The 23,868-nt window shown below is 51.2% G+C and overlaps 7 protein-coding genes across 7 annotated transcripts; 5 read left to right on the top strand and 2 right to left on the bottom strand.

Moving 5' to 3' along the window:
• Positions 1 to 1,921: 1,921 nt before the first annotated feature.
• On the bottom strand, positions 1,922 to 4,725 carry CH63R_06090 (U3 small nucleolar RNA-associated protein; the record flags this gene model as incomplete). The annotated part of the gene is made up of 2 exons (XM_018301065.1): positions 1,922 to 3,648; positions 3,732 to 4,725. 2 exons carry the CDS (start codon positions 4,723 to 4,725, stop codon positions 1,922 to 1,924), a joined length of 2,721 nt encoding a protein of 906 aa, XP_018158915.1.
• A 1,325-nt stretch (positions 4,726 to 6,050) lies between these two features.
• CH63R_06091 (Nicotinate phosphoribosyltransferase) lies at positions 6,051 to 7,637 on the top strand (the record flags this gene model as incomplete). The annotated part of the gene is made up of 3 exons (XM_018301066.1): positions 6,051 to 6,246; positions 6,382 to 7,453; positions 7,505 to 7,637. 3 exons carry the CDS (start codon positions 6,051 to 6,053, stop codon positions 7,635 to 7,637), a joined length of 1,401 nt encoding a protein of 466 aa, XP_018158916.1.
• A 1,034-nt stretch (positions 7,638 to 8,671) lies between these two features.
• On the top strand, positions 8,672 to 12,535 carry CH63R_06092 (WSC domain-containing protein; the record flags this gene model as incomplete). Its single annotated transcript, XM_018301067.1, has 2 exons — positions 8,672 to 10,265; positions 10,317 to 12,535. The coding sequence occupies 2 exons, from the start codon at positions 8,672 to 8,674 to the stop codon at positions 12,533 to 12,535; spliced, it is 3,813 nt and encodes a 1,270-aa protein (XP_018158917.1).
• Positions 12,536 to 13,791: 1,256 nt separating this feature from the next.
• Positions 13,792 to 14,355, top strand: CH63R_06093 (uncharacterized protein; the record flags this gene model as incomplete). The annotated part of the gene is made up of 1 exon (XM_018301068.1): positions 13,792 to 14,355. The coding sequence occupies one exon, from the start codon at positions 13,792 to 13,794 to the stop codon at positions 14,353 to 14,355; it is 564 nt and encodes a 187-aa protein (XP_018158918.1).
• A 924-nt stretch (positions 14,356 to 15,279) lies between these two features.
• Positions 15,280 to 15,693, bottom strand: CH63R_06094 (uncharacterized protein; the record flags this gene model as incomplete). The annotated part of the gene is made up of 1 exon (XM_018301069.1): positions 15,280 to 15,693. One exon carries the CDS (start codon positions 15,691 to 15,693, stop codon positions 15,280 to 15,282), a length of 414 nt encoding a protein of 137 aa, XP_018158919.1.
• Positions 15,694 to 16,432: 739 nt separating this feature from the next.
• On the top strand, positions 16,433 to 16,867 carry CH63R_06095 (EC41 protein; the record flags this gene model as incomplete). The annotated part of the gene is made up of 1 exon (XM_018301070.1): positions 16,433 to 16,867. The coding sequence occupies one exon, from the start codon at positions 16,433 to 16,435 to the stop codon at positions 16,865 to 16,867; it is 435 nt and encodes a 144-aa protein (XP_018158920.1).
• Positions 16,868 to 17,599: 732 nt separating this feature from the next.
• CH63R_06096 (glutathionylspermidine synthase) lies at positions 17,600 to 18,991 on the top strand (the record flags this gene model as incomplete). The annotated part of the gene is made up of 1 exon (XM_018301071.1): positions 17,600 to 18,991. The coding sequence occupies one exon, from the start codon at positions 17,600 to 17,602 to the stop codon at positions 18,989 to 18,991; it is 1,392 nt and encodes a 463-aa protein (XP_018158921.1).
• Positions 18,992 to 23,868: the final 4,877 nt, after the last annotated feature.

Consider the following 23,868-nt stretch of genomic DNA (forward strand, 5'->3'; position numbering starts at 1 on the left):
CGTCAGAGTCGTGTGCGTGGCGCGGCAGGTTCTTGCGTTTTGAGATGACGTTGACGCAGACAGGACGACGAATCGTCGGGGGCGTGTGTCGATATCGACCTGACAGGCAAGCTGGTTGGGGAGTCATGTTGAATAGGGATGGAGTCGGCAGGGAGGTTGACAAGGTACCACGGTGTGTCATACGGCGCGACGTTGAAGCTTAAACTGGTAAGCTCGTCCGGTGTTGGGCGGCGACCTGTCGAGATGCGTACGGAGGCTACGTACCTGCTGTACTGGAGCAACTCACGCCTCGTGCTGTGCAGTGTCGATGGGTGGTGGACATGGAGCATGGGAATCCGGGATTCGTGGACCACGGAGAGGGTTCATGGGCGTAGACGGACCGAGTGAGGCGGGCATTTGAGCAGAACGTCAACGTCGGCAGCTATGCTTTCCCCTAGACACTCTATTCCATTGCAATCCATGCATGCCTGCAGGTACTGTGGTTACAGGCAAAAGCTTTACCTCCAAGTCATACATCGTACAGAATGTATACGTGGAGCCAAATTGTTTGTTCGCGTACTCGGGGCTTAACTTCCAGCCAGTCAACGTTTTTGACAAGGTCTGAGCTGTTTGGCCCAACCCTGCGCAACATGAGGCTTGGAGTCAAAACGGGCCACATGCCATACGATGTAGCAGCCCACAAGCTAGAGCACGCCTCAGGCCTATACTCGAGGCTGTGTGCTAGTGTAAGTTCGGCAGAGACGCGCGGCTGACCGAGAACGAGAAAATATAAACAAAGGAGGGGGCAGGAGGGATGGGGTTGTTTCTGAATGAGCCGACCGATGTCTGTCGATACCATGGGGCGCGCATCGATGTTGATGTGACGTGACGTGACGGGACGACACAAGAGACGAGTCATCACCGTTGTGTGCCGCTCGCTCGCTCGAGGGCATGCCTACAGATACGAGTCTCTTTCTTCCTCCTCGTCTTGTCGATCGACGGCTGCGATGTTTCGGTTGTCTGGACATAGAGCCCGCCGGGCTCAACCGGGCCCCAAAACCGCTCGCTCTCATATGAAAAGCAGGAGGAAGATCCTGGGAGGAGGAGGAACAACACCATATCACGTCACGTATTCAGCTCGGGACGGGCGCCGGTATGGGGTGTTGTTACTACCGCCAGTTCTTCTACTGCTTTGCTTTCTTCTCGACCCTTCCCCGTCCCGTCATCTTCTCGAAAAGGGGACGAGGTTGTCTGTCCGGCACATGTTTGAAACTCCACACAGAACGGAAAGATATAAAAATGATGAAATTCCAACTTTTTCTATACCGCCGCCGCCCTGTACTGAACATGAGAGAAAAACTGGACATCTTCGCCAAGACACGGGCAACACGCGGCCTCTTTTGTCGTATATCAACCTAGTGTAGATTCTCCGGCTCTTTTCCGCTGCCTTGTCTGACACATACGCAACCACTCTCTCCCAGTGGTATTCCTCCTCCGTCTCATCCGCTTCCCCTTCCCCGATATAACGATGACCGTGGGGGAATGTTCGACGTGTGGTTACTTCCGGCTGTCGTAGCCTCTCACCGGCACAGGGATGGGAATCCGTAGTTGTCGTGTGCAAAATGAAAAGAAATGATGAAAAGTTGTACATTGGTTCCTTCATGTCCATGCCTCCAACCACGGTCCTTTCATCCTTTACCCCCCCCACCCCCTCTTGGTGACAACGAGAACGGGTGGCGGCATCGAGAAGAACTCGGGTGGTGGCGGCGTGAACTAGCCGAATATAGTATCAGGAGACGAGAAGGGCGGGGGGATCTCTCCACGAACTGCCTGACCACCTGCCGGCCAGCAGCTCTGCTTCCAACGGGCCCTCCGGCCCATCATCATGCGTCACTCTGCCCTCTCTTTTCACCGTCTCCCCGTTGAGGGAGGATGGCCCCGTCTATTTCTCCCATTCGTTGCCGACAAAGTACCTCTCGGGAAGGTCCACCTCCCAGATGGGCCTCTCGACGAGGACGGCCTCGAGCGAGGGCGTCGTGTTGGTGCTGTCGGTGGCGGCGGCATCGCCGGAGGAGAGGGGTACTATGCCCAGGATGGGACGGTACTTGTAGGTGTACCACCACCGCGTCTTGCCCTCGGCGCCCTCCTCGGTCTGGGTCTCCTGGTTGCGGTTGCGTAGGGCCGCGAGCTCGCCGCCCTCGCTCTCGCTGCCGTCGTCATTGTCATCGTCATCGTCGGAGGCGTCGACGTCCATAGCGTCCTCATCACCGCCGGCGGCAGCAGCAAGCTTCTGCTTCTCGATGTCGTCCTGCCACTCCTTGGAGGCCTTGGAGCCGACGAAGCGGTCGACCTTCTGCGGGACGACGGCGCCGATGGCCATGCGCGCGCCGGCGCCGCTCTCGGGGCCTCTGCGCTTGCGCTTCGTGCCGGCCTGGTGCTGGAGGTGCTGCTGGACGAGGGCGGTCTCCGGGTCGGCGGCGGCGGTGCCGTTCGGGGCGGCGAGGTCCTGGGAGAGGTCGAGCATGAAGAGGAAGGAGACGCCGTAGATCCAGACGCGCGGCCCTTGCCAGAGCAGGCCCTTGGCGAGGTCGCGGGTGTCGCGGATGGTGGCGGGCAGCCGCGAGACGGGGTTGCGGCGGGACCAGGGGGTGAGGGAGCCGGCGACGGGGTGGAAGGCGAGGATGTGCCATGACGTTGTGACGGCGACGAGGGTGTACTCTGTCGTCGTCGTCGCCGTCGTCGCGCCGTCGGCGGGGGCGGTGGCGGTCTCGTCCGAGAAGGAGAGGACGACGGGCGGCGCCGGGAGCTTGGGCATGAGGGACGCGCGAGGGTTACGGACCCAGCGCTCTCCCGTGGCGGCGGCTGTGTTGTTGACGCTGTCCTCGTCGTCCGACTCGTCGCTGTCAGAGGTCGACGCGGCGTCGGCGGTGGTCGTGTCCTCCGCGGCGCCGTCCTGCAAGACCCAGGTGTCGATGTAGCCAGCCAGGTCGGCGGAGGCGAGCATGCGGCCGTCCGGGGAGAAGGCGAGCTGGGTGATGCTCCTCTCGTAGTTGCCGAGGCCGGCGAGGGCCTGGCGCTTGGGGATGTTGCGGCGCAGGCGGTTGATGACGCGGGGCTTCTGGATGACGAGAGCGTCGTCGCTGTTGCCGCTGCCGCCTTCGCGGGTGATGTTGGCAACGAGGACCCTGGAGCCGTCCTGGATGGCAGCGAGCCAGGTGCCATCGGGGGAGAGGACGATCTTGCTGGCGCCGGCGCCCGCGAGGGGCTTGGGGACGGCGACGGGGGCGAGCTTCATGTCCGAGGGCTTGGTCGGGTTCTGGTGGCGCAGGTGAAAGGCCTTGACGTCGGTCCCGGTGGCGGCAACGAGGAGGGAGCCGTCGCGGGTGATGGCGGCCGAGGTGATGTTGGACTCGCCCTTGACGAGGATGGTCTTGAGGAGCTTGCGGTTCTTCTCTAGGTTGGTGTCGACGTCGGCGGCGTTGCCGCCGTAGAGGCCGTCGAAGGCGCTCTGCAGCTTCCAGATATGGATCTCGCGGTCCCACCAGCCGACGACCATCCGCGCGGACGGAGCACTGGCGAGGGGCGGCGACTGGGGCAGGCTGGAGAGTGTCCTGTGATTCTCGCGGCCGAGCTCCTTGAGGGGAAGGACGACGGGGGAGGCGTCGGGACCTTTTTTTGTTTGGGTGTTTCGTTAGCTTGTATGTCACGAACGGAAGGAATCAGAGAGAAGAATTTTGGTTTTCTGTGCTCACCTCCTGAAACGACGACACTCATCTTGCGGCTCTCGAAGGAGGCCATGGCCTTGACGTCGTGGTCGTGGTATTTCCTGCTCCAGACCTTGCCCCAACGGGCGCCGGAGCCCGAGGTCTTCTTGTAGAGGACGGTGCGGCGGTCCATGCCGCCGCTGAGGATGGCGGAGCCGTCGGCGCTGATGGCGAGGCTGAGAACGTCCTGACGATGGCTCTGGATGCGCTGCATCTGGGTGTAGGTCTTACCGTCCCAGATGCAGACCTGGCCGGTGGAGTCGGCGGAGACGATGTCGCCCGAGGGCAGGACCTTGACGCTCCAGACGATAATGTCGCGGGCGCCGCCGGCGAGGTCGGCACCGAGGGCCATCTTGCGCAGCATGGAGCCGTTGCGCATGTCGTAGGCGCGCAGGGTGGAGTCGGAGCAGCCGACGACGACGACGTGGCGGGACTGGAAGGCGATGCTGACCATCTGAGCCTTCTTGGTCGGGGACTTGACGAGCAGGCGCTGGAAGCGGAGGTCGTTGTCCTCGAGGGAGTAGAGGGCGAGCATGCCGTCGATGGTGCCGGCGACGAGACGGGTGACAGGGTCCTGGGGGGAGGCGGGAGGTTGAGCGGCGAGGCACCAGATGTCGCCGTGCTGGCCGCTGGCGTGGCGGAGGGGCCGGGCGGTGGAGAGATCCCACTCGGTGACGGCGGAGGTGTAGCCGATGCTGAAGAGGCGAGAGCGGCCGGGGAGGGCGGCGGTGGTATCGTCGTCGTCAGGGTCGTTCACCCAGACGAGGCCGTCGACGGAGCGGTCCGCGCCGGAGCGGAGGACGGTCTCCTGATGCCAGGCGCCGGCGAGCGGGTTCCAGATCTCAATATCTCCATTGGCGCGGCCGACAGCGAGGCGCGAGAGGGCAGCCTGGTTCTTGGAGCGGGCGGAGGGGTGGGAGAAGGCAAGGGCGTTGATGGCGGAGGGCGGGTAGGGAACGAAGCGGCAGCGATGGAGATCCATGGCGGGTTGGTTTGTGATGGCCTCGAGGCCGCGGGCGATGGATGCGGTTGCTTCGTTCCGGTCGATTGCTGGGCGAGGAGTCAAGGTCTGCCTTCCAGAGTATAAGGAGGTGGATAGATCGAGAGAAGGAGACCGTCGGTCGGCGATGGTCGGGAGAATGTAGTGGAGGGAGGGCCGACGAGGTTTGCGTGTGTGTGTCTTGTCTCGTCTCTTCTCTGCGCGCAGCGGTTCTGGCAGAAAATAAATTCGCGGCCGCCCAAAAAGTTTTGTCGGCGGTCGGGGGACAGGATGGAAAAATATTAAGGTGTGGTCTGTGCGCACATGTGCCCCTCCACCCCGCCGGCGGGAAGGCATCTAAGAGGACGAGCCAGAGGCGCCAAGGCCGTGGGTGTCGAGGCTGCTTATGTCATGAATGCTGACGTAACTAGCGAGAGAGCCCCTAGGCGTCACCGGAGCGTCATTGGCTGCCGCTGGTGGATGGACCCTTCTTCAGCGGACAATGTGCTGAAATGCGCGCTGGCTTTTGGTGAATGGTTTTCGCCAAGAACTGTCCGTTTGGTTTTGCATAGCCGTTCTCTTTGCTTATTATCAGCATAGAAAGAGTACCTATCTATTATATTTAATTCTCACTTTGCTTACCTGTAGTTGACAGACACAAGCAGGGATAGAAAGAATGCAATAAATACTATGAGTGAGAGAGGGAGGAAATAGAGAGATGGGCTGAAGAGCTAAAAAAAGGACAATAGGGAAGAGACAGACAGGCATAGAGACAAGGATGAGAGAAGGATAACAAGAGAGAAAAACGAAGAAAAGCACAGCAAACAACAACTTGCCCTGTAACTGTACAGATAGTACAGTCCCTTCTTAGCTGTCTGCCTAGCTGCGACAGCTAAACCAACCCATTGCGTTGTAACTGGCGGCAACTGATCCCTGCCACGATCCATCCGCCCTCCCCTCCATCAGCAATTGTCTTACTCTATCAACCGGCCCATCTTTACTGAACCCAAATCAGCCAAACCAGCAGAGCTACTTAGTACTTTTTATGGTACTCACTTAGGTACCTACGTAAACCACCTAGGCTTACAGATACAGTTCCAGGTTTTAACAGCGATTCGTCATCCTCCCTCCTCCGACTCTTCAACCCCTCCACCATCCACCACCCACCACCCACCACCCCTCGCTTTTGTCACGATTGCGCCCTCGTACCACAGGCGCATGCCAACCTCTGCAGACTCTTTTCGCCTTCAACTCTGCAACAATCCCACCATCACTCTCTCCGCCCACCCGCGTCGTATTACACAATCAACCCATCCAAGTCGCCGACCATGGACTTCAACAGCTCGTCGCCCTTCCCCGAGGGCGTCATCTCCTTCTTGGACACCGACCTCTACAAGCTGACGATGCAATGCGCCGTCTTCAAGTACTTCAAGGACGTACAAGTCACTTACGCCTTCACGAACCGCACCCCCGAGAAGAAACTGTCGAGGGCCGCCTTCAACTGGCTGCAGGACCAGATCCAAAGTGAGGGAGACACTCCTACTGCCGCCGCTGCTGCTGCTGCTGCTACTGTTGCGACGCTTCCAATTCCAACCCCTCCAACCCCTCCAACCCCGCCATCGCACGCGTCGCGAAACTGACTCACCCCGCGCCCAACAGAGCTCGGCAACATCTCCCTCTCGGACGAGGAGTTTCGCTTCCTCAAGACCCATTGCGATTACCTGACCGATGACTACGTCCGCTTCCTCAAGGACTTCCGCCTGCGCCCGCGCGAGCAGGCCGTCGCGACCTTCCACCCCGTCGGCGCCGACACCGGCGCCGAATCCGACTCGGACATTGGCGAGCTGCACGTCGAGATCAAGGGCGCCTGGCTCGACACCATCCTCTACGAGATCCCTCTGCTCGCCCTGACCTCCGAGGCCTACTTCCGCTTCATGGACACCGACTGGACCTACGACGGCCAGGAGGACCAGGCCTTCGCCAAGGGCATGCGCCTGCTCGACGCCGGCTGTACCTTTTCCGAGTTCGGCACCCGCCGCCGCCGCGACTACCACACCCAAGCCCTCGTCTTCCGCGGCCTCGTCAAGGCCAGCAAGGAGGCCGAGAAGCAGGGCCTCAAGGGCAAGCTGACCGGCACCAGCAATGTCCACCTCGCCATGCGCTTCGGCATCCCCCCCGTCGGCACCGTCGCCCACGAGTGGTTCATGGGCATCGCCGCCATCCACGACGACTACAAGGCCGCCACCGAGCTGGCCCTGCGCTACTGGGTCGGCTGCTTCGGCGGCAAGCTCGGCATCGCGCTGACCGACACCTTTGGTACCCAGGAGTTCCTGCGCGCCTTCAGCCAGCCCGTGCGGCCCGTCGACGGCGACGGCAACGACACCAGCTTCAAGACCCCCGACGGCAGCAGGCCGTTGACCTACGCCGAGCTGTTCCAAGGCGTGCGCCAGGATTCTGGCGACCCGGCCGACTACGTCAAGATGCTGCGCCAGTACTACGACAGCCAGGGCATCAAAGACAAGAAGACCATGGTGTTTTCCGACTCGCTCAACATCGAGCGGTGTCTCGAGTACAAGGCCATCTCCGAGGAGGCCGGCTTCACGCCGACCTTTGGCGTGGGCACCTTCCTGACCAACGACTTCACGCACCTCAAGACGGGCACCAAGTCGGTGCCGCTGAACATTGTCATCAAGCTGAGCTCCGCCAACGGACGGCCGGCGATCAAGATCAGGTGAGTCATGTCTTTTCTGAGGTCTGGGGACCGCGCTAACGGAGGATGCAGCGACAACATCGGCAAGAACACGGGCGACAAGGAGACTGTCAACAAGGTCAAGAGCCAGCTCGGCTACGTCGAGAAGGAGTGGACGGGTGGCGACGAGACGCAGCGCTGGGGCAAGGACGAGGACAAGGCATAGACGGGAGGGAAGCAGCTGGAAATGTCTCGCGAGGGGCAGACCAGGCGATTCGACAGTGAGACAGACTGGGGATCTGAGGGGAGTCCGACGGGAGGGTAGAGCCCGCCCGGTACCACGACATGACGGTAGGAGGCCTGCTGGAACCGGCAGGGCCTCGATTATGACGACCAGGAGGTATAGACTTTTGCAAGATACCTATTGACACATTGAAATTAAGTTAGGGAAAGATCCACGATGTCACAGAATCATTTGGCAACGTCTTCACGAATCTCGTCATTCACCCCCTTGCCTTCGTGGCACAGCGTACAGGCAATGACAGTCACATTTCTAGCAGCAGCACGAAGAGGCTCCTAAGGCAGCTTCTACCAAGTCGGTCAGTCAGTCGGTCGACCAGTCAGTTACATTCGTCGTCAAAGACTGGGTTTCTCGCCTTCCCAGGATCTCGTTAGGAAACTGAAATCATCCTCCATCTTGCACGAACATGAAGGCACCAGGCCGTCACTCGCGATACCCTCAGGACACGGGCGTTACAAGGGTACCTTCTTCCCCTGAGTTTAAAGACAACGACAGGGAGAGATGAGCCTGTTTCTTGCTCCGAGGGACATCACGTCGCTTTCCTGGCATGGACGGCGATGAGCTGAGAAAGAGACCAACTGCATCTTGCCCTCCCGACTTACACCAACGCAAACACTCACGGAAGTTACCTCCAACACGACTCTCGTCATCGTCATCGCCTTCCGTCTTCAAGTTGTCTTTTCAGGCGGCAGCAGTGCCATCGGACCCGGCGTCAAGAAGCATATCTCTGCCTAATATCTTCCCCCCTCCCATCAATTCCTCGACCTTTTCCCTTCTTCCACACACACACCTCACCCTCGTCACCATCGACATCCCACTTTCGCTTCAATTTTGGCTCGTTTTCTTGGAACCCACCCTTTTGGAACCTTCATTTCCTCTCTGGCAGTTCTCTACGAAACGCATCAAGTCATTCCACTCATTCTATTCTCGTGCTGCCTCTCCAGCAACCATTCTTCACGATGCGGCTCCCGAGTCTTTTGGGACCCTCTTCAAGGCGGAGCCAGACGGTAATCGGCATATGCCTCATTGTACTGACCCTCTTTACGGCATTCGCCGTCTCCCAAGCATTGCCGCGGATCCAAGATGAGAGCGACGCGGGTAACCTGGCCAGGAGGGACGCCAACATCGAAGCCAGACAGCTTCAAGGCGCTCCCTGGGGTCTTCCCTGGGGCATTTTCGGCGGTGGCCAGTCGGCTTCGTCAGTTCAACCTGCACAACCTGCCATAACGACGCCTCTGCCTGCGGCGGTTACTGTTGTTGGCAACAATCAACCCCAAGGTCCCCTCGGCGTCATCGGCCAGATTCTTCCCACTATTGTTGCACCCCTGACAGCAGCGGTTGGAGGTGTCGCTGCCCCTGTGGCATCTGTCGTCCCACTCGGCAACGTCTTACCATCCGTCGTCAACGCTGTGCCCTCACTGCTCCAGCCTGGGGGTCTCTCTGGTCTTCCGTCTGCTGTGCCAAACGCTGTGCCAAACGCTCAAGGGGGACAGCCTCCGGCCAATGGTGGACTAGTACCCGCGGTTCAGAGCCTCGTCAGCATCGTTCTTGGCGCTGGCGGCAACGCTGGTTCCCTTGTCCCGCTCTCTGGCATCACTGGCGTGCTCAACCCACTCACATCGCCTGCGGGTGGTGTACTCCCCGTCTCGCAGGTCACGGCGGTCGTCGGCAACGGCGCTCCTGTCATCAACATGCCATCACAGTTGCCTGCAATGTCTATCATCAACAACATTCCCACCATTGTCAGTGGCTTACCATCAGCCATTGGCCTCATCACAGCTCTCCCAGCAAACCTGCCCTCCATCTTGCCCACCGTTATTCCCAACCTCCCTATCAACCCGGTTGTCACAAACTTGAACGAAGTCCTGGGACCAGTCTCGGTATTACTGCCCCTTTCCTCGGTCCTTCCGGTCGATACCAGTGGCCTCAACGCACCCCAGTTGCCTGAAGACTTGACTGGTGCCGTGCCCAGCATCCTCAGCTCGCTGGCCATTGTTATCAATCAGCCTGCTCCCCCAGCTTCTGCCGTCGGAGATGTTGACAGCCAGGCGACTACCCCCTTGGACGCGGCTGGTGCTGTTTCCTGTACCATGGTCAGAATCGCCAACGGGACTCCCGCCTTTGTGCTCACAGCCTGCCCAACTGGCGTTTCTCCTGCAGCTCCTCAGACCGCCGTGTCGTCTGTCTCCTCCCTGGCCGCTACTTCACAGCTGTCCTCGCCGGTCAACTCAGCCGGCTCTCCTGTGTCTACCAGGGAACCCGTACCTTCACTGCAGCTCCCGGGTGGCAGCAGTGGCACGGCCAGCCTCCTTGTATCTTCTCAAGTCACCCCCTTCATCACGCCGGGAAACACGCCAGCTGGGACTCCACAGCTCTCGTCTGCTGCTACATCTCGTACCGTCAGTGCTAATACCGTCTCTTCTGTTAACTCACCGTCGACTCGACCCGGGGCTGGAAGCCAGGGCAGCAATGGCCAACCCCAAAACACCAACGCGGCACCCCAGCCTCAGCCATCCGCACAGACTCCGAATGCTCCATCGAGTCCTGCTCCAGGTGTGTTGCGGCCCTTCGCCGAGTCTTCTCCAAGCTAATGAGTGTTGCCAGCTATCCCTTCGCCTGTTGCTTCCACTCAAGCACCCAGTCAGCCAAACGGAGGTACTACTGTTCTCACACCGTCGGCACCGGCAACCAGTCCTCGGAAAACTTTGACCATCGCTGCCGGGACTCCCCTCTCGAATCCGGGAGCATCTTCTCCGAGTGGTGGAAATGGTCAAGGCCCTTCTCCGACTCAATCTGCCGGATCCATCTTCGGAGTCGACGACGGGCCGGGCTCTTCCTCTGGCAACAGTGTCCCGCCAGGCACGCCAGTCATTCCCATCTCGGACTGCCCTGCTGTCGTTCAATGCCCAGCATGTCCTGCGTCTCCAGTTAAAACCCCGTCGGGTTCTTGCCCGTGTCCAGGCCGAGGCTACTCGTGCTCGGAGTGTCTCAACGGTTGGTTCTGCCCCCCTCAGGAAACCCCAATGCAGCCGGCCCCTTGTGGCATGGGCTGGCCTTGCTATCACTGCAAAGGCGGCTGGTACTGCGCTCCTGATGGCAGCGGCATGGTACCTGCAGGCGCGAACAACCTGCCAGTCGTCGTCATCACTACCGTCACAGCCTTTGTCGTTCCTCAGCCCACTGGAGCTGGCAGTGGTGGAGACGACAGCGGTGGCGGGGGATCTGGTAATGGCTCAGACGGCGGGTCTGACAATGGCGACGGCTCAGGTAACGGCAATGATAATGGGAACGACACCGGCAACGGAGATGGAAACTCTGGAAATGCCGCATCAACGCCTTGTACGACACCAGGTGCTGGCCAGCCCACAGTTGGAGCTGGCTCTGGCTCTGGCTCTGGCAATGGTTCAAACAGCGGCTCTCCCACAGATGCCAACGATGGCTCCGGAGCAGGGACCGGCTCCGGCAACGGGTCGGGCGGCAATGGTGCTGGCAACAACGGCGGCGCTCCTGGGAACGGTGGTGCCGACAACGCTGGCTCTGGGAATGCCGTATCGACGACACCTTGCACAACAGACAAGAACGGCCAGCCCACGAAATCTGCTGGCTCTGTCAATGGAAATGGAAATGGAAACGGCAATGGCAACAGCAGTGGTAACGGAGCACCCAACAGCCCAGGCAATGGTGGCCCTGCCAGCAATCCTGATGGATACGGATCCTCTCCCGCAAAGCCTACCACCACAAACCCCAATGACGGCTTGGGCTCGGGCAATGGCTCTGGCAATGGCTCACCAACACCCGGCGGCCACGGAGGCTCAGGGTCGGGAGACCCGAATGCCGGGCCTGGTGGTGGATCACCAGCCAAGACTGCGCCCAAGGCTGCCGCCGAGGTCTTTGGCTGGGCGCATCTGGGCTGTTTCAAGGATTCTCCCATTCGGACTCTTGATTGCGATCCTTCCAACTACTTTGCGGGTAGCATGTCGAATGAGAAGTGCATCGCACATTGCGCCTCGAAGGGGTTCAGGCTTGCGGGTACCGAGTATGGCAAAGAGTGCTGGTGCGGCAATGCGTTCCAGCTTGCCGTACGCATCCCCGAAGAACAGTGCAACGAGGTCTGCGACGGACGCTCCACGGACATTTGCGGTGGCGACTGGGCCGTGACTGTCTACAGCGCCAGCGGCCAAGCCCTGAGCGTGTCGTTGGACGACGATGCTGGCAATGGTGCTGGAAACGGCTCTGACGGTTCAGGATCGCCGTCACCTCTTCCGGCCGGTCCATCTATCGGGGCTCCTGCCGGGCCTCCGCCCGGAACTCCTGCTCCTCCAGCGACTCTGGCACCTCCTCCGGCATCTCCTCCGGTATCTCCTCCGGCATCTCCTCCTCAGGCACCACCCCAGAGCCAGCCATCTTCGGCTCCCGTAGGAATCTCCCAGCCTGCCCCCAACCCGCCACCACAGCCGCAAATCGATGTGGCGTCTCTCATCAAGAGCATTCTGGATGCTCTGCCCAAGGCAAGCCCTGATGGTGGATATGGCAGCAGCCTGGGAGCAAGGGACTCTGGGGCGTCTGACAACAATGGGCATGTAAGACCAGGCAACGCTGGTAACCCCAACGGCGGCACGGTAGGTGCCCCGATGATGGGATCGGGCCCCAGTAACCCGGAAGATGGGCTCATGAATTACGGCATGCCAAAAGGAGACACGACCAGCCGCAGCGTGAAGCGGAGCAGCATCATAGGACGACGAGCGGTCGCAAAGTTTGATGGTGTCGGGTATGGCAATGAAGCAGATGGATACAACGGCGACTATGTGGCCGAAAAGGCGTAATGTTTGGCAAAGGAGTTTTGATGCTAGCACGACTTTACCACGATGTATGACTTATCATGATTGATGCTGGGGTGCTGTCAGCACTGGGGTGGATAGCTTACAGTTTTGGGGAACACGGCGGGCAAGGCATGAGATATCGCCTGAAGTCGGACAATGCAATCAAACATGATTTGAGCAATGACATGTCTTTCGGAATAGAAGTCATTGCTGCTTGTGAATGTTGTGTTTTGGCCCCGGTCAAGTGGGTCATCCCGCCGGCCACCGACTCGGCGAACGGGCTGCCTCATGAACGGCACCGGTGGGATGAACAACGTCTGACATGATGACCCTTTTGAGGTGGCACAGCACCCTCAGCTCGACGATTGGACTAGTGTAACTGAACCAACAAAACCAAGCCCTGTGGTTTGCCGGTTGCCGGGCAGCAGCCGTGGCTGGACCAGAACATCAGCCCAGCCCCAGCTGAACCCTTCCCCCCCCCTTACTTACGTTGGGATGCCTCACACTACTGTGTGCGGCTAGACCAGAAAGGGGAGAGAGTGAGTAGAAGCCGGAGTTCTTTTCTTTCTTGTCTCATCTTGTGATGTTCCCCACTGAAACGTCGAGAAACCGGTACAAACATACACACACCATCTCCCCCACAACGCTCCTCTACCCACCCACCCACCTTGGCCCGCCGCGCCATTACGGCGGGGAAGAAAGAATCTCGGCTGCGACGCTATAGGTCCCGGCAGTCCCCCAATCAACGCCGCCGGTATTAATAGGATCGCTGCCCGCGGGAGGAGGAGGAGCTGCAAGTTTTTTTAGGCTTGCCGTGGCTTGCAGCTTGCAGGCTGGGCAGTGCCGGGGAGGGAGTTGGAAGGCGGAGGAGCAGTGGCTTGGAGCTTTGGTTTGTTTTCACACGTCAGACTGGAGCCATCAGGAATCAGGAAGCGTTGCTCGTGTTTGACCGGCCGGAAACAATGGGGTAGCTGGGTGCTGGGCATAGTCATACGAGAAAACCCCCCCTGTGCTGCTGTGAAGGAGGAAAAGAAAAGAAAGTCGTTGGGGATCGGGAAACAAATATCACCCATCTGTCTCCCCGTTGCCCATCGTTCCCCTCTCACCCCCCCTCGTGTATCCTCTTCTCACAATCACCAAACATCACAATCACCATCACCACCACCGCCACCGTACCAATTCACAACCTACAATCTATATCCTATAGTACCACTTCATTACACCCCGATATCCACCTATCCCTTCCCCCAGCTGCAGATATGACTTCCACCGCCCTCACAGCAACCGGCACATCCGCCGCCGCCGCCCCCTCGACGACGGCATGTGGCTCCCGGCTCTACGACACGCCCGTCCAGGACCGCGTCTGCGCGATGCCCTACGGCGGCAACCACACCGACATCATGTCGGCCTGCTGCCGCGACGCCGACGTCGTCGCCTACTACGACAACTGCGGCCTCTACTGCCTCGCCCTCGGCCAGTCCATCAAGGACCTCCAGGACTGCCTCTTCGAGCAGGGCGCCGGCTACACCGACGTCTTCTGCCGCGACAACGGCAACGTCAACGCCAGCGCCACGGCGACGGGGAACCCGGACCAGCCACCCGCGTCCGCCCAGGCGAGCGTCGTCGCCTCGGGCGGCGGCGGCGGTGACGACAAGGACGGCGGCGACAACACGGCGAGCGGCACGGGGAGCGGCGCCTCGTCGACCTCCTCGCCCAACGCCGCCGCGGGTGGGCTGCACGCCCCGGCCGGCGTGAGCACCCTCGGCCTGACCGTCGGTGCGCTCCTGTTGTCGGCCGCCACGTTTGGCGCTCTCCAGATTTGATATGGGAAGGGGGAAAAAAGGGCCATGCTTTATCAGGCCATCGAAAAGAAGAAGAAACGACACCAGGATCGGGACATGATTAATGCAATGGAACGATGAATCACTTTTTTTTCTTTCTTTCTTGAGGGAACAAGAAACCTGACGGTCGTGAACCGGGGGGGGAAAAACAGCAAGCAAGGGTGCAAACAGAACCCATAGCAAAGAGATATCCATTCCTACATTGGAAGAAATGTGGAAGTTTGTATTCGAAGGTAGCGCGTATTCAGCAAGTGATAGGCGGTGTAATTAATAAATATAAATCCCGTCTACATATCATACTCTTAACATCATCACTCTGCCAGTCGGTTCAATCGAGAGCGTGGATGTTCAAGACTCTAACCACTCGGCTTTTGAGTTCGCTTACTGCCCCTTGTAGATGATGACGTCTGTTTTTCTTGGAAGGGCTTGGTGGTTCTCCGATGTTGGCTGGGTAACAGGGTGTGTTTTCCAAGTATGCGGTGCTGCAACGCAGCTGCCCCTAGTTCCTCAAGTCAGCCCTGTATCCAAACCGACGCCAGAAATAAACATACTAGTATCATGCTCAACTTACGGGAGGCAGCTTGAACAAAAGGGGTGTATGCTATTGTAGCATAGAAAGAGCCTTGAGTATAGAGGTTTTAAACATTGTAGAGATTGGAACCCTTCTGAACAGTCTGAAGAGACCGCCGCCAAGGACCATCTATGCCTTCATTCAGGCCAAACTGTTTCACTTTTTAGTTACAACCAACCACCACGAGAAGGTAACATCAACCCGCCAAAAACAAATCAACTCCAAAGACAATACAAAGATGCCTACGTTAAACATTGACAATCTTTTTTTAGTCTGAGAACACTTACTGGACATGATCCAAGGGAGCGGGACAGCCGATACCGTTCAATTATTTCTTAAATCGACCGACCAGCTCCTGAAGGCGACATCCTGGGCCAGCCCTCAACATTGACAATGTTTGGGCAATGGGACTCCGGGAGCTGGCATGCTCCGTAGATGGTGGAGCTATCAGGAGCCCAGTAACACTTATTCGGGACAGCCCCCTCTGCAGACGGGTCCGGGGAGCGCTGAATGCACACGTACGAGACGGCCTGATAGTTGGGCCAGTTCTGTCTCAGAGAGCAATCCGCCTGGATACTGACGTCGACGCCGACATTCTTCCCGATCCACGCCCACTTGTTGCAAGCATTAACGTAGTTGAACCCAAAGACTGCGTTGCCGCTGGGAGTCGCCTCGACACAGGGTATGAAAGCTTGGCCGCAGGCGCCGGCGAGAGACGTCGCCAAGACGTGTATCGCGGACAGACGCATCTGGGCATGTTGTCAGCAAGGTGGTATGGTAATGGTCGGCGAAGAAGATTGGGGGGAGGGGGGTATATCTCGATACTGACCGTGGGTGTTTTGCTTTTCTTGATTCCAATGACAAGGCTGGAAAGAGAACGGGGGGGACCAAGAGAAGAAGAAAAACAGAACGTGCGGACGGATGAACACCAGGATTGCGCAGTGGAAACCTTTATAGAGCAAATCAGTAAGTTTGCTACCACGTTTACAAATCAGGCCGAGAATGATGATTCACATTGGAAAGAGTTCCCCCGAAAGCAACTAACAAGAACATTAACACCAAGGATTCGCCTCTTTTTTCTTCATTTCCCCATAGGTTTTAGCAACACAACACACACACTACTGCAATAAGATGGCCAAGTATCGCCTCCACTGTAGAGTGCGTTTTGTCGATCTGGGTATGGAGGGTTTTTTTTGGCGAAATTTACAGCACCCTCTACCAAAGCGTTTGTCTCCTTGCATTATTCATCGCAACATCGCTACGGGTAACGGCATCGCGGCTACGCACTTGGAACTCTGACGGTCATTCCGCAACCCGCCATGAAGTATAAAGATATTCTCGTCTGTGCCCCCGGGATTCATCATAGCATTACATTTTGCCCATCCTTATCCCTCTCTTGAAATCGGTATTTACTCATTGTTAGCCGCAAACTTAACTCCATCACGCCGATTGTACCCTTCAGACTGCATCGGATCGCCCGTCGCCGCTATGAGAAGAAAACACGCCACCCTGCCAGGGTTGCAAGCCGCCGCGGCGCTCTATCTCGCGCGCGCCTCCGAAGCCAAGGTCTTTTGCGCCGACAGCAGCCGCACCGTCGTCCCGGACGAGAGCTGCCAGGGCGTCGAGACCCCGGGCCAGTTCTTCGTGTTCAACAAAGACGTCGCGGACATGGCTCCGAACACGCGAGTCGAGCCGGAAATCGACATGTACGACGCCTCCGACGTGACCATGCGCCAGAACGCAGAGGATCCGCCGCCACCGCGGAGTGCTACCACTTCCCCAAGCACCGGAAGCTTGGATTTGAGGGACGACGTCTGGTACTGTGACGTTGATGACCCCGGAATCGGCAGTTCACATGGTGGAGGAACGGGGGTCGTTGTGATCGGTTATTTCGGCCGCGGCTATTCGAGTGTTGGCGGTTAAATACCCAAGAAGAAAAAGTGTGAGAGAGGCTGTTTGTGCGAAGGATCATTCAAGAGCTCAGGGTTACGATTTGTGACGCTGCTGTGGAAGCGCAGGGTTAGGCCTGGATCTCATGCCTTCTTAGGGCTTCGCCTTTGCAGTCACATACATTCATAATCAATCACGACATAATCACCAACACAAGTCGCGCTTGGCGTGGATGAAGCGCAACTGCTGCCGGACAGGTGAGAGGCCCGTTCGGCTGTGCGTGTGTCTCCCCGTGTTCGCGGCAAGAAATTGCCGGTAGATAACTCAGACCCCCCGTTCGTTCAAAATAGACACGGAGAACCCGAAAGTTACGCAAACAATCATTGCCCCTAATCGGCTACCTTGAGTACTAGTGGCTCTGCTCTCCCCAACACTGCGTCAAAACATCTGCAACGGGTCCATTTACAGAGAGTTTGCGAACAAACAAGCATCCGCCTTCAAGAGAGGAGATGGAACAGTATCCAGTGCAGAGTACACCCTTGCGTGTTGTAAGGCTATCTTGGCCTCAGCAGGGGGGGGGGGGCTGTTTCGTTGTCAATGCCGGACATTGAAAAAAAATAAAAACCAGCCAGAGTCCGATGTCGTTCGGAGTACATTACATGCGAGAAAATGGCGATGCCGTCTCCTCCTCCTCCTCCTCCATAACCCATTTCGCTCTTCTTCCAAGTAGTGAATTCCTGCAGTCAGATACACGGGCAAATCACAATGCGACGAGTTCCTGTGAAGAAGAGGCCGGACGCCTTACGCCTTGTACAAAGTCAAGGCCTTGTCTATGCTGACGCCGTCGGACCCCATGGATCAGAAACCTACTGGCCAGACAACCGGTATTACTCTTTCACCCTTGAAGAGATTGAACTCCTCGAGAGAGCCGCCAAGGACGTGTTCGACATGTGCTGCGAGACGGCTGACTATCTCGTCGACCGCCCAGACGTCATGGAAAAGATGGCAATTCCTGCATTCGCGTTCAAGCAGATTATAGAATCCTGGAACCGCGAACCGGCCTGGGGAAGCGTCTACGGACGGTTTGATGTCTGCTTTGGAGGGCTCCAGCATCCCGATCCGCGTTTGCGCACGCCAAAGTTCTACGAGTTTAACGCAGACACGCCGACATCGCTGCTCGAGAGTGCCTGTATACAATGGTTGTGGCTTGAGCAGACGGGTTGTGGAAACGACCAATTCAACAGCATCAACGAAAGTCTGGTTGAGGCCTGGAAGCGTAACCTGACGCTTATCGACGAGAAGCTCGGCCACAAGTCCACAGTCTACTTCGCGACCTGCGACTCGGACTCCACCGGAGAGGACGCCATGAACGCCATGGTCCTGATGGAGACCTGCCAAATTGCAGGGTGGGAGACCAGAGCCATCTCCATGGGAGAGATTGGCATATCCCTGGAAGACGGTCGCTTCTACGACACCAAAGGCAACCACCTTGACGTTGTCTTTAAGCTCTACCCATGGGAGTTCATGGTGGAGGACGCACCCGGAAAAGCGTGTTTCACTGACATGGACAGCAGCGACGGCACCATCTGGATCGAGGCGCCGTACAAGATGCTCTGGAGCAACAAGGCGCTCTTCGCCGTCCTCTGGTCCCTCTTCAAGGATGACGAGCGGTCAAGGTGGCTCCTCCCGACATATTTCGAGGGCGACGACGTCCCGGCGTCGCTCACGAAATATGCGCGGAAGCCCATCTTCTCCCGCGAGGGCGGCGGCATCACCCTCGAGGAGGACGGCAGGGTGATACAGGACTCGGCCGACGAGAGCTACGGGAAAGAAGGCCACGTGGTCCAGGAGCTGGCGCTGCCGCCCGAGTTCAAGGACCCGGGAGGCCGGTCCCACTACCCCGTGCTCGGGATCTGGATGGTGGACGGGGAGCCCGCGGGCATGGGCATCCGGGAGGCCGCGACGCCAATCACCACGAACGTCTCGGCGTTCGTCCCGCACTCCATCGAGGACGGGCCCGTCAACTACGAGCGTCGGGATGTCCCGACCAAGGAGGAGATTGACCGGGCCCTGAGCGTTGATCAGTTGTGCGATCCCGAAAGGGAGGCGCTGGCGCAGAGCGAAATGGTCCGGTTTATTGAAAGGATCACAATGTGAAATTTTCGGCGCCATGGAGCAGACGTGATTATTGGGGTAGACCATTATAGCAAACTAATGATTAGAAACATGGTTCTTCTGTGCAGTCATCTTTGTGAAGCACGAGACGTTGTTTCGATGCTTATTGCAAACTACCGAAGTTGACTCCATGTCTTTGTGATACATATATGACCTGCCAGAGCCGCACGTGGAGTTTTGACGTCGAAGTGGCCCACCGGGCCAAAGAGACCATCATATAACTTCACAAGGCTTTTTCATGTTGTCTTCTGGATGGGCGTGCCGCTGGAGCCCGTCTTGTTATTTATTGTGACCTACCCTGGATATGCATAGAAGCCATGTCCGTCAAGCCTCTGCTTTCATTTTGCGAAATTTTGAAACCTAAGAAGCCAGAAATGAACCATTGCAGATTGATCGGACCAGGTGTAGCCAATGCCCCCCAGCCCTATTGCCCAGGTTTAAGGATGAAAAACGAGTCTAAAGCATCCCACTAGAAAGCTTGTGAATGTCTTGAAGCTATAACGTCGGGCACCCACTTATAGGCACCCCCTACATTTAGGCACCCCAAAAATGAAGCTATCTCTATTATAACTATTAACTTTAATTAATTATTGCACTCTTCTAGATGCTACTACAATACAGCTTTTAGCTTTACTAGGTAAATTAGACTTACTGGACTTATTTGTAATATCCTCTTTTTTACTAGCCTCAATTTAAGCCTTCTAAATGTCCTTAATATTAGCGAACTTAGTATTTAAGTTAATTTAGACTATTCTTCTTTTTCTTACTGTATTATTAGTAACTTAAGCTTATAGGAACTCTAGCTTATACTAAGTAGTTACTAGTTTATAAGCCTACTTACTAAAGTCTTTTTTTACTTTTATAAAAAGGAGGCATTAAGTATAAATATTATTATTTAGCTCTATAAATAGCTTTAGTTACTTAATTAGGTCCTTTATCTTCCTTAGTATTAATTATACTATTGTAGATAATATAGATACTTATTCTTTATCTCCCTAGCCTCTAGACTACTCTTTACTAACTTAATTTAATACCCTTAGTATTAATAGGAGTAGTAACTTACTTATAAGGGGCTTTACTATAGAAATAGACTATAGACTAGTCTATTTCTATTTACTTCTAATATTCTGCATTATTAGGCTTACTAAATAAGCCTTTTATTAGAATAATACAATTATATAACTATATAATACTTACAAATGTAGAGTAGAGTATATAGACTAAATTATATAGTACTTACTTATATATAGGGGAATTATTACTTAGCTTAGCTTAAATAACTTAAGGCTAAATAAGATAGTATATTTATTTTATATAATTCTAATTTTATAGTTAAAAAGGACAATTATAAATATTATTCTTTAGTTTACTCTACATTTTAAGTACTTATATATATATATAAAGCCTATTTAATACTAATTAGTAATTACTTAGTAATTATATAAGATTACTTTATATAATTATAAATTAGTAAGAGTAAAGAGATAAGAATTAATATACTAAATATTATATATTAATATACTTTAATTCTACTTACTATTACCTTCTAGTAAGAATTAAGTAAATAAGTATAAAATATTTTATACTAATTCCTTATTCCTATTTACTATTACTTTCTAGTAAGAATTAAGTACTAGAAGTAAAATAATTACTACTATAGTATTATATAAAAAGAATCTCTATTATTACCTTTAAGTAAGAATTAAATAGAGACTCCTATTATATAATATTTAGAGTATATAGTATATACTAGAGTATAAAAGAAGAATAATAATAATTTAATACTATACAATATAATACAATTACTATTATAGCTACTTTAGAAGAATTAAAAGTAAGCTAATAGAATTAAATTTAAAAGAAAGAATCTTACCTACTTATATATAAAGAGATAAGTACTAAAAGTTAGATTCTACTTATTATATAGAGGAAAGTAATAAATTTAAAATATTAGAGTAATTTAATTAATATTAATAAGGAATTAAACTAAGAGGAGTTAATAATATATATTAAATATATAATTATAGAGATTCTTTATATTAATAGTAAAAGAGATTTATTAAAGATAACTCTATATAAAGACTTTTACTATTAAATATTAATCTAGTAGGACTATATTAGTTAATTCTATAGAGTAGAGCTTATATAAATTCTTAAATTAAAGGGATTCTATTTTAACTCTATATAAAGCTTAATATAATAAATTATAAATTTAATTTAAGTAATTTTATAGGAGTTTAATACTTAGAATAAGTAATTTACTTCTTATATAATAATTACTTTAGAATAGATTTTAATAATTATAAATATACTTATTTAAAATTCTAAATTAATTATTCCCTAGACTGCAGCTAAATTAGTAATAGACTTAATTAAGTACTTATATAATATATAAATAAGTTAAGAATTAATTATCTAAAATTAGCAACTAATTATATAGAATATACTATTAGGAATATAGTTTACTTAAGAGGTTAATAGTTTCCTATAATTTTAAAGTTGTATAATACCTCTCTATTAAAGAGATAGTATTTATAATCTTCTACTAAAGTGTATAGTTTAGAATAAACTATATAAGCTAAGTATAGTATTTATTTTTTAGAAGGGATAGTAGAAAGATAGAAACTATACTAGTAAATTGTATAATATTTTATATAATAAGGCTAAAGTTTTTATTAGCTTCTATTAATAACTCTATATTATAGAGGATTAATACTATACTGTATTTTTAAATATTCTTAAAAATTATATAGAAGAATTCTATTTGTATTATATTAATCTAATTAGAAAGTAGAATAAAATGTACAATATACTAAATAAGTATTTTAATACTAATATTAATTATAGCCTCTATTAGGCTAATTAGACTATAATATTCTTTATATAAATTAAATAGGAGAATTCTAATAAAATACCTATAGAAGTACTTAAAACTCTTTTTAATAAAATACCCCTTATATAATAAGCCCTTAAATTAGAATTCTAGAGTAAAATTATACTTTGTATGTAAGTTACTTAAGTATACTAAGAAGTACTTAAATTTAAGACTACTCTAAGTAATTTTAAAGTAGACTATATATATAAAGAATTCTTCTTAAACTTTAGGGCTTCCCTCTAAATTGCCCTTAATTAAAAAATAACTTTATACAATATTTACTTTATAAATAGGAGGTACACCTCTAACTATAAGAGATATTTTAAGTAGCTATACAATAGAAGTCCTCTTAAATAACTATTTAATAGAGGGAAAAACTAACTCTTTATAAAGTAAGGACTTATTTATATAAGTAATAAGAGATATTTTATTTATAAAAAGGAAGACTATTAGTCTACAAATTATATAAATAATAAATATAAGTATACAAAAGACTAATACTTTTAAATATATACTATTCTTTACTAGGAGCTATATAATAATTTTACTTTATATTTAGTAAATATTAAAGGAGAGAATTCTATTAAGGACTTATATAATAAGAATTAGAATACTAACTTAGGAGATAAGGAAGTATTAACTTTCCTTATATTCTTAGTTTTCTTTTATTATACAATAAGTAAAAATATCTTCTTAACTCTAAAAATATTAAAAGTAAGTTAATTCCTATTATATAACCCTTATAGTATAGTATACTAAGGAGAATTATAGAATATAAGTGTAATTAAGTTTTTAATTATTAGGAAACTTTAAGTACTAGTATACTTAAGGGAATACTCTTATATAAAGATATTCTAAATTCTAGAATTTACTTATATACAATTTAGTACTAATATATTAATTGTATTTAAAGGGACTATAAATATAGAGAACCCCCTTAGGAGTATAATATACTATATTCTAAATATACTAATACTATTCCTATTTTCCTTATATAATACTAATAGACTTAGAGTATACTTTAATAATATAAATAATATTATTATACAAAAGAATAAACTACTTATTCTAATTATATAGAAATAGAGCTACTTATTCTTTAATTTTAACTATATAAAAGTAAGTATATTCTTTACTAAAGAATAATTTTAATACTTCTATAAATAATTTAAATACTCTTATATAGATTGCCTTTACTAACTCTTAAAGAATACTAAGTACAATAATATTAACTCTACTATTTTAAAAATTTTTTAGAGATTTTATTATTATTACTAGTTGTATAATTTAGTACTTAAATAATTTAAATTCTCCCTAAAAAATAAAAGCTACTTTAATTATAAGATAATTATAGATATTATACAACTAGAGGAGAAGAATACCCTCTATATTATTAATATAGAGACTAAATTCTAAGGGGCTATATTCTTAAAATCCTTATTTATATAAAATACCTAAAATACCCTTTGTAAGTATTAAATTAATATATATATTAGTCTACTAGACTATATTGTATATAATTTAAGTACAAATTTTACCTCTATAGAATTCTAAAATTATACTAAAATTATAGGGATTTTGTATAATAAAATACTAATTAAGGCCTATTAGGCTATTAATAAAGTTAAGAGAGTATATATACTTCTTAAGTATATATATAATATTCTAGACTAAAAGATTAAATATAATATAAATAAAGAGATAATTCTCTAGATAGCTATTAAGGCTCTAAATAATACTACTAGTCTATATAGTATTATACTAATTCTTCTTATTTTTAGTATATATTTAAGAATTAATAAGGACTTACTACTCTTACTAAATATTATATAAAGAGTAGAAGCTATTTAGAAAGTAATAAAAATACTTTAAGGTATTTAAGTAGAAGTTAAAATTAATTATACAATTAATATAAGGAATAGTCCTAATATTTAGAAAGTCCTTTTACTCCCTATTTAGAGTAAAGTCCTAGTATAGAGAGAAA

This window comes from Colletotrichum higginsianum, chromosome 4, assembly GCF_001672515.1.
Source record: "Colletotrichum higginsianum IMI 349063 chromosome 4, whole genome shotgun sequence".
Lineage (NCBI taxonomy): Eukaryota > Fungi > Ascomycota > Sordariomycetes > Glomerellales > Glomerellaceae > Colletotrichum > Colletotrichum higginsianum.